This window comes from Aotus nancymaae, unplaced genomic scaffold, assembly GCF_030222135.1.
Source record: "Aotus nancymaae isolate 86718 unplaced genomic scaffold, 86718_ANA_hifiasm-v0.15.2.pri h1tg000012l, whole genome shotgun sequence".
In the NCBI taxonomy this organism is placed as follows: domain Eukaryota; kingdom Metazoa; phylum Chordata; class Mammalia; order Primates; family Aotidae; genus Aotus; species Aotus nancymaae.
Window position 1 is genome coordinate 16,646,753 of NW_026988423.1, and position 9,926 is coordinate 16,656,678.

General features: G+C 42.3%; 1 protein-coding gene across 7 annotated transcripts in view; it reads right to left on the minus strand.

Annotated features, from left to right (window-relative positions):
• ALG9 (ALG9 alpha-1,2-mannosyltransferase) overlaps positions 1-7,450 on the minus strand; it is a 100,953-nt gene extending 93,503 nt beyond the window's left edge. For 2 of the 7 annotated variants that reach the window (XM_012470549.3, XM_021671119.2), the window contains exons 1-3: positions 7,020-7,446; positions 5,282-5,420; positions 3,522-3,656 (exon numbers count right to left, since the gene is read on the minus strand). In XM_012470549.3, coding sequence (XP_012325972.1) covers positions 3,522-3,656; positions 5,282-5,420; positions 7,020-7,150 — 405 coding nt within the window. In that variant the 5' untranslated portion in view covers positions 7,151-7,446. Of the gene's footprint in view, positions 1-3,521; positions 3,657-5,281; positions 5,421-6,440; positions 6,969-7,019 lie in introns of those variants that run through there. The other 5 variants (XM_012470554.3, XM_012470552.3, XR_001110280.3 and 2 more) reach the window with 4 other exon arrangements.
• Positions 7,451-9,926: the final 2,476 nt, after the last annotated feature.

Below are 9,926 nucleotides of genomic sequence, written 5' to 3' on the forward strand. Positions count from 1 at the left end.
ACAAAGGACCACAGACAAAGGTAATAGAGAGGTAACAGTGTAAGAGAAAATATATACACTATCTATAACCTATAGGGGGTTACTAATGAGAATGTCTACAAATTGGAAGAATGAAATAGAAAACCCAACAGAAAAATAGACAAAGGATGTGAATGTGTAATTCACAGAAAGGAAGCTCTAAATGAGTAATAATTATATGAAGAAATGCTCCACTTTACTAGTTATGAGAGAAATTCAATTAAAATGAGAAGCATTTCACATACATGAGGAAGTCAGAAACATCAAAGCCTCAGGAGATGTGAGGAAGATGGAACCTGGAGTACTGCTGCAAGGAACATAAAACATAAAATATAAACATAAAAGTTGTACATAAAAAGTTGTACATAAAAGTTGTACAGCCATCTGGAAAGCAATCTGGCAGAACTCTGAGATTAAGTAAGCCCATGGGTCTATGTGTGGATCTCACTTCTGAGTGTACACTTCAGAGAAATTCACAAACAGGTCCAGGAACAGACAATACAAAGGTGCTTTCATTTGGAGTAGCAAGAGATTGAGAAGGTAGCTATCACTAGAGGTGCCAATTGTTACCACACTGTCTCTCAGAAACAACCGTCCTTCTCTACTCAGCGTTATGATGCCGGGGCTGTGACTCGCTAAGCTACAATTCCCCTTTGCCAGGTGGCTAGGAAAAAGGAGATCAGAAGTAAGAACAATAGAAGAAGAGAAATCTTGCTTTCCGTTTCACTTGCTGTGTACATCAGTGACGTAAGAGGATTAGAGAAGAGGAAGAATTCTGTGTTGAACATGTAAAATTTGAAGTGATAGCAGATATCCAAGTGGAAATAAAAATCCTCTGCATAGCATATTGTTAGTTTTCTACTGAGTCCTTCACCCTTTATTATCTTTCCTTTGACAAGTTCAAAAAAAATCAGAAATGAGGCCAGGTGCAGTGGCTCACACCTATAATCCCAGCACTCTGGGAGGCCAAGGCAGGTGGACCACTTGAGGTCAGAAGTTCAAGACCAGACTGGCCAACATGGTGAAACCCTGTCTCTATTAAAAATGCAAAAAAAAATAATTAGCCAAGTGTGGTGGCTCATGCTTGTAATCCCAACTACTCAGGAGGCTGAGGCATGGGAATTGCTTGAACCTGAGAGGCAGAGGTTGCAGTAAGCTATGAAGGCACCACTGCACTCTAGCCTGGGCAACAGAGCAGGACTTCATCTCATTTAAAAACAACAAACAAACAAACAAACAAAAAACAGAAATGAGATACTAGATGGGGAAGGGAGGGACAGTATTTCTGTCACTTTCTGCAGGTGCTACCTTTCTGATCATTCTAAAATGCAAATGTAATCATACCTCTTTTGCCTAAAACCTTTCAGTGGCTTCACACAACAGACTTGGGGGAAAAAGAACAACAGTCTAATATCCTAATAGATCCTACCAGGTCTTGTAGAAATCTGGCATCTTCTTAATTCTCAGTCTCATCTAATCTATTCCACCACACCCTCTCTTTCAAGTGTCAAACCTGTTTATACAAGAAGGCCATGCTGTCCTTCTTCCCATCCTCAAGGCCATCAGTCTAGAAGACTATTCCCAACTTTCTCCCTCATTCCCACTCTTCCTTTACCTAGACGACTCCTGCTTATCCTTCAGTTCTCTAATTAGGGACTTCTGCTTCATGGAAAAAGGACTTTTCTTCTATTCGTGGACACTATATTTAAAACAAATTTAAAAACCACCAAAAACTCTGGACAATATATTTAAACCAACCTAAGAAGACTCTGAAGGTGGCGGGAAGAAAGCAGGCTGGCTACAGAATTTGGGACATGAGGAACAATGCAGTGATAAATTCCATGGGTTTTCTTTTTGCTTGGCATATTCTAGGCATGAAGCTAAAGAAGCTGGCAACTGAAAATGCCAATGGGCAAAGAAAACAAAAATACCCCAACCAAGATCGGCTCTGTAGCCAAAGGACCAAGAAAAGGATAGCCTAGCATGATGAAAAAACTTTTAGACAATAACTACTCTAGTCAGGACAAATACCTGCTCCCACCCATGCATCAGAGGTCAGTTGGGAAGCCAGGACTTTCATCCCCACTGATAGTAATAAGTCTCTCCCCCATCATGGTGTCAGTGGCAACTACTTAGGGAGGCTGGACTTCCACACCCAACTCCAATCTGTCAAGATGCTTCTACTCTACCTGTGGGGTGGTAACAGTGGAGGCCTAGTAGGGAACAAGACCTCTTACCCTTGGCCAGCAATAACCAAAAAAGACCCTCTTCCTCAGATGTCAGTGGAGGCCTGGTAGGGAACCTGAAGTTCTACCTCCACTTGGTAGTAGCAAGGTAGAGACTTCCCACTAACGCTCTTTCCCTGCTGGGTTAGTGGAAAGTAGTATCAAAAGAAGCCAGCTAAAATAGAAGGCTTAAATAAGATCCAATGGAGCACAACAGTGCAAAGAAAGCATGCTGAGCCCATGAATAATCCAGAATCTTATAATGCAATACCTTAAATGTCCATTTCAAGAACCAGGAAGATCTCAAACTGAATGAAAAAAGTTCATCGATAGATTCCAATACCAAGATGACAGAGGTGTTAGAATTATCTAACAAAATTTAAAGCAGACTTTGTAAAAATATTTCAGTGAATAATTAAGAATATGCTTGAAGCAAATGAAAAAGCAGAAAGTCTCAGTAAAAAAATTAGAAGGTATAAAGAAAAACCAAATGGAAATTTTAAAATAGAAAATATACATAGAACAAACTAAAAATGCAATGGATGGGCTCAACATTGGAAGAGGGGACAGAGGAAAGAACCAGTGAAGTGGAAGATAGAAGAACAAAAGTTACTCAATGTGAACAACAGAGAGAAAGTAATTGAAAACAGAGTCTCAGGAACCTGGGGGACTAATAACAAAAGATCTGACATTCACAACATCAAAGTTCCAGAGAAGAGGAAAAAGGACAGGGATGAAAAAGTATTCAAAAAAATAAAAACTAAAACCTTTCCAAATTTGGCAAAAGGAATAAGCCTAAAGATTCAAGAAGCTGAATAAATTCCAAACAAGACAAACCAAAGAAATCCACACCGAGACACATCATAATCAAATTTCCAAAAACTAATCAGGTTAGGTAGGTCCCAGTTAACACCTAATTATTTCTCAGCACTCTACTTAAATTAGGCCCTCCTAATATGCTATTCCATTGCACACTGTACTTTTCCTGCATAAGACCCACCATATTTAGAGTGACTTGTTCAATGTTCATCTTCCCCACTAAACCACAAGTTTCATTAAGTCAGGGACTTGGTTACTATTATAGCCACAGCACTTAATACAGTGTCTACCAAATAAAAGCTGTTCCATTAATGCTTGTTGAATGATGAATGAATAAATGATTCTTTTCCAAAAAAAGTTCCCTTTTAACTACCAATCTATTTTGTCCTTTACTCAAAACTATACTAGAGACTCACCTCTTAATCAATTGTGATTTCTTTCAGGTATGTCTGTCCTTACCTTATTAGTTTGTAGAATTCTTGCATGAAATGCAGCTGGCCAGGCATGAAGCAACAGGTAAGCATACGAGCGAATGGCATATGCTGGGGAATATTCCCAAGTCTGAAACCCCTCCCCATAGATGAGGTAGTGTGTCTAAAAATACAAAACAGACAGATTCAGGGTTATACTGGCCAAAAATCTCTGGTAAGCAGATCCAAGTTTCTGAGTAAAGAAATATTAAAGACAAAGACAGGCCAGGCACAGTGGCTCATGCCGATAATCCCAGCACTTTGGGAGGGCAAGGCAGGCAGGCTGCTTGAGCCCAGGAATTGAAGACCAGCCTGTGCAACATAGCAAAACACCATCTCTACAAAAAAACACAAAAATTAGCATGGTATGGTGGTGCATGCCTATAGTCCCAGCTACTAGGGAGGCTGAGGCAGGAGAATTACTTGAGCCCCAGAGGCAGAGGTTGCAGTGAACCCAGAACATGCCATTGCACTCCAGCCTGGGCGATGGAGCAAGACTCTGTCTCGAAAAAAATTTTTTTTTAAACAGACAAAGGTACACAGTAATGCTGACATTCTCAACAAGATTTGCAACTGATGGATAAAAAAGGAATCAAAATGACCCAATATTTAAAATATTAAGACACTATAAATTTTACGAGATTGCTGTTTGGTCAACACTGAAAGCTTGAATTTTACCTTCTACTTATTTTTCCTCAATACTTGTTAGCCAAAACAGAAAACTTCTAAATTTTATATTTTCCTTAAACAGCCTACACTTAACATTCTTTCTTCAGTTTTTGAATTCAAAATGTGATCACAAAATTTTACCTCCAAATTTTCTATAATAGAAGTCAACAGATAATGCATAAATCAAGAAATAGCAATAGAAGCATACTATTTAGTAACACTATTTTGGTAACCATCAGAAGATATAACTTAAAAAGTGAAAGAAAGTGGTTGCCTCTGGAAAGTAGGATTTGGACACAGGAAGTAGAATAGAAAGCTACTGCTTTTCCTTTAGGTTTTTTAGTAGTTGTTAGCTTTAAAAACCATCTCTAGGTATTATTTTCATTTTAAAAAACTTAGAAGAAAATTACAAATTACACCTTTGTGTAAACCAGCTAAATTCCCTACAGCCTTCAGTAGCAGGTACATCAACTGCTTAGAATACAAAAGTGAACACAAGTTACTGGCCAGGTGCAGTGACTCATGCCTGTAATCCCAACACTTTGGGAGGTCAAGACAAGAGGACTGCTTGAGCCCAGAAGTTCAAGACCAGCCTGGGTGACATAGTTAGCCGTCATCTCTGTTTGTGTGTGTGTGTGTGTGTGTGTGAGACGGAGTAACACTCTGTTGCCCAGGCTGGAGTACAATGGCATGACCTCAGCTCACTGCAACCCCCGCCTCCCGGGTTCAAGCGATTCTCCTGCCTCAGCCTCCCAAGTAGCTGGGATTACAGGCACCTGCCACCACACCCAGCTAATTTTTGTATTTTTAGTAGAGATGGGGTTTCACCATGTTGGTCAGGCTTGTCTCGAACTCCTGACCTCAGGTGATTCACCTGCCTCGGCCTCCCAAAGTGCTGGGATTACAGGCATGAGCCACCGCACCAGGCCTGTTTTTTGCCTTTTTTTTTTTTTTTTTTTTTAAAGAAAATACAGTTATTTTACTAGTAGTCACACTTGTGTATTATTTGTCTCTTGATTGGTAGTAACTCCTATGCTGCAAAATCAAGAACAAAAAGAGAAAGCTAAAGAAATCACCTACTGGCTCCCAGTAGTTGAATGTTTCATCACAGTCAGAGATGTTGCTCAGGAGAGCAGCACATAACCTTGCTGAAAGCAGACACTTGAAAGCGGTAGATCCTTCGGGTGCCCAGACTTGTCCTGCTTTGTTCCCAGATAACCTGTTCAGAAGCAAAAAAAAAAAAAAAAAAAAAATTATGTCAGGAAGGACCTACTAATCAGAAGACCTAAATCTAGACAGAAAGGGCAAAAAGGACAAGGGACATCAAAGCACTTATTCACCTAAAAAGGTGAATGGCTAATTGTTCTTTCTCAGTAAAATCAATAAATAATTCAGATTTTTAAGAAAAAAATTGTGGCCGGGCTCGGTGGCTCACGCTTGTTATCCCAGCACTTTGGGAGGCCGAGGCAGGTGGATCACCTTAGGTCGGGAGTTCGAGACCAGCCTGACCAACATGGAGAAACCCCGTCTCTACGAAAAATAGAAAAATTAGCCAGGTGTGGTGGCGCATGCCTGTAATCCCAGCTACTTGGGAGGCTGAGGCAGGAGAATCGCTTTAACTTGCGAGGCAGAGGTTGTGGTGAGCAGAGATCGTGCCATTGCACTCCAGCCTTGGCGAAAAGAGCGAAACTCCATCACAAAAATAAAAAATAAAATTATGAGATAGGGTCTTGCTGTGTTGCCCAGGCTGGACTTAAACTCCACAGCTCAAGTAATCCTCCTGCCTCGGCCTTTTGAAGAATTGACTTTAATCACTCTATCACTCCTTCCACTTCCTGCTTTTTTTTTTTTTTTTTTTTTTTTTTTTTGAGACGGAGTTTCGCTCTTGATACCCAGGCTGGAGTGCAATGGCGCGATCTCGGCTCACCGCAACCTCCGCCTCCTGGGTTCAGGCAATTCTCCTGCCTCAGCCTCCTGAGTAGCTGGGATTACAGGCACGCGCCACCATGCCCAGCTAATTTTTTGTATTAGTAGAGACGGGGTTTCACCATGTTGACCAGGATGGTCTCGATCTCTTGACCTCGTGATCCACCCGCCTCGGCCTCCCAAAGTGCTGGGATTACAGGCATGAGCCACCGCGCCCGGCCCACTTCCTGCTTTTAAGGCATAAATTAACTCATACACTTTAGCTCCTTGCATTTGCGACAGTCCATTTATCCCAAGCCAACTAATCACTCACTTGAAGGCCACAAAGCTGTCATTCTCATTTTCTTTTCTTAGCAAGGTCATTGCTTTTCATGGCTTTATTCATTACCCCTTAAGTTCAAATAGAAGCCTAGGTGCAAGCTACGTATAGCCTACTCCAATTCCATATGTTGACAGCTTCTTTAATGCAGTTCTAACCTGCTGCCTCCCAGGTTTGGGAAGAGGTGGTGGCCGGTTGGGTGGGCCTTGTAAAGGGTCGGAACTTGAGGGAGAATAAAAGGAGCTGTGAGGAACAGCCGTAAAAGGTTTACTCTTTTATCTTGTCAACATCTCCCACAGACGCTGTGCCCACGCTAGGCCTAGCCCAGGAGCATCAAAGACCCGCACTCCAAGGCTGTTTTACAAAAGAGGGGGACCCGCAGTGGAGGGATCTAAGGTGGGCGAAGACCGAATGGTGACCCGCCCAGGAAGAGCAATAGGACCTAGCTGAAGAGAGAGCTCGGGCCTTCGGCGGGGAGGCCAGGCCAGACGGAGCCCCCGCGCGACACTGCTGAGACCCTCCAGCCGCGCCGGCCGCCCGGCCGGCCACGCCCCTGCCGCGCCACAGACGTACTCAGTCCGGTGCTCCGCGCCGCCCGCCTCACGGCTGCCCAGCAGCTCCCGCAGCTTGTCCGCGGCCGGGGCCGTGTCCCCGGCGCTGCCCCCACTGCCCTTCAAGCGCTGCCGAGCCCCCCGGCTCGCCATGGCAAGCTAGGGGAAAAAAAGAATTCGGCACCCTAAGAAGTCGGTGAATGCGGAGACATAGCTTTAGCTGGCAAACGGTGTCCGCCGAGGGACAAAAGATCTTGACATGCGCAGAAACGACTAAATTGTAGAGTTACTGGGCCAATCGGGGCAGATCCTCGAGTAGCGGAGAAATAGAACCCGAGCCTTGAGTTTCTTCATCAGGGCTGTCCCATCCACCTACTTCTAACTCTCTAACTCTGACCATTCCTACCTTCCTCCAACCCACTCTTCCTTCACTTTTCAACATTCTCCATTCTAAACACACACACACACACACACACACACACACACACACACACCCCTCAGCTCCCTTATTTAAATGAAAGCACAAATAGAAAGTGATCTACATAGTGAAATGTGAAGTATTCAGTTAAATATCATAGCACAGCTATCTACTAAAAGAGAAGTCCTTAAAATGTCATTTTTAACACCTTGCCTTCTCTGTATTTTGGTGAGAGCTAAAGAGACAGCCTGTAGCTAAAAACTGCTTCAGACTGACAAACGGGTAATGGCAGAATGTAGACTGATGAAATTCTGTGCGGCAAATTGAATCAGACGTCCATCACTGTCATTGCTACTTCAGCATTGTGGTAGGCATTTTACATATTTTATGCTTTTTAAACTTAATACAACCACCTTGTTTTATTGATCAGGAAACTAAATAAACTTGGAGCTAGTAAATGGTGGAGCTATATTCCAGCCCAGGACTATCTTACCAGAAAGCCCATGCTCTTCCCACCAGATTGGGTGAAATGTCTTCATTTCCTACAATCCTTTTTATACTAGCACGTTGATAATATCATACCTGTGACTCTTGGAGGTCATTCATCTAATCCTGACACTCTATCCACTCCCCTAATCACAGAGCTATATCCTACTCTGTGGCTCTCCATGCCAGTAACTGTATAGAGGGAACACTAACCTTGACAAGGTCCCAGAAGGTTGTGATTTCCTACTAAAAATTCCTAAGTACTGAAAATGAAAATTGATCATATTGCTCAATTCCTGCATGCCATGCAGTCATTAGCTACCAAGTTCAAGTATCCAGCTTAGCTTTTTTTTTTTTTTTTTTGAGACAGTCTTCCTTGGTCACCCAGGCTGACAGTGGCACAATCTCAGCTTATTGTAACCTCTGCCTTCCAGGTTCAAGAGACTGTCATTGCTTAGCCTTTCAAGTAGCAGAGACTACTGGTGTGCACCACCACACTGGCTCATTTTTGTATTTTTAGTAGAGATTAGGTTTTGCCATGTTGGTCAGGCTGCTCTGTAACTCCTGGCCTCAAGTCAGCCACCTGCCTCAGCCACCCAGAGTGCTGGGATTACAGGCAGGAGCCACTGCACCCAGCCTAGCTGTATCTCACATACCCATCTCCTCCTTTTCATTTAACTCTAATGCAGGTCCCTCCCTACCTCTCTACCTAGAACTAACACAATAGTATCTTCACAGGGATCACTCATCTCAAATTCATCCTGTACAACGTTATTTGGTTAATTTTCCAAAGCACTACTCTGTGTCACTTCCTTAGTAAAAAATCAGATTTTTTTCCTATTGCCTACCAAATAAAGTACAAACTCCTTATTCTAGCATTTGGTCTTGCATGAACTCCAGCCCCAACCTACCTTTTGAATCTTATCTCCCACTACTTTCCTATTCACACTTTACATTCCAGCTAACTAGCCTAGAAAGTGCCCCCAAATGCTCCCTTATCTATATCTCTGTTCATGGATGCCCTCTGCCTGAAATGCACACCCTACTTGCCTAATAATTCTCCCTTTACATTCCTGCCCTTGTTTTAAGATCCAGCTCAAACACTACCTCCTTCATGTACCAAGCACTACTGAGGAAAGAAGAAAGGGATAAATCGCATTACCTGCCATCAATTAGCAAAATAGTCTATGTGGAGAGCTCAGTAATAGATGTGTCCGTAAGAGATCCTTGGTTCTTTATCCCACTCTCCAAACTTACTCCTATGGCAGTGTTTCCATCCCAGTGAATGACACTTCTAATCTTCTAGGTATCCAGGTCAAAAACTGAGGAGTCCTACTTAATTCCTTTATTTCTCTAACCCCACACCTCTCTCACCCACACACAAACGTTTAATTCATCAGCAAGTCCTTCCAAATGTTATCCAACCCAACATTTTACCACCTTGGTCCAGGTCATCATGATCTCATTTGCATTACTGCAATAACCTCCTAATTTGTCTCTGTGCTTTCATTTTTGCTTTCCCAGATGCTTTTCTCCAAGAATAAATAAGACAGTCACGTCCCTCACAGAATATAATCCCAAATGTAGAGCCTAACTATGAACAGGAGCATACATTACTTCACATTAGAGTACCGCATTCTGCAGAAACCTAGGCTAAGTTAATTTTCCAGTGTCCCTTAGAGGTACTTATAACAGAAGGCCCCAAAATCTAGAGAGGCAAAGTTTAGAGTTAATCACAGTTGAACAATTACTGTTAAGACTAGCGAAAAAGTAACAAAGTGGCAGAAAGAACATGGGCTTTAGAGGATCCAAATGTTAACCCTAAATCTGAAGCTTTATTAGTTCCATGACTTTAACAAGTCAACCACAGAATTAAAATGATTATGATGATAACAATACCAAAACTAATATGGAATACTTGCAACTTACCAAGCTAAAAAATGTTGGTCTGACTCCAAAAATTACTCTCATAAGGTGATTTAATGAAATGACGCAAGAAAGTTGAGGGAAGAATAATTTACAGTG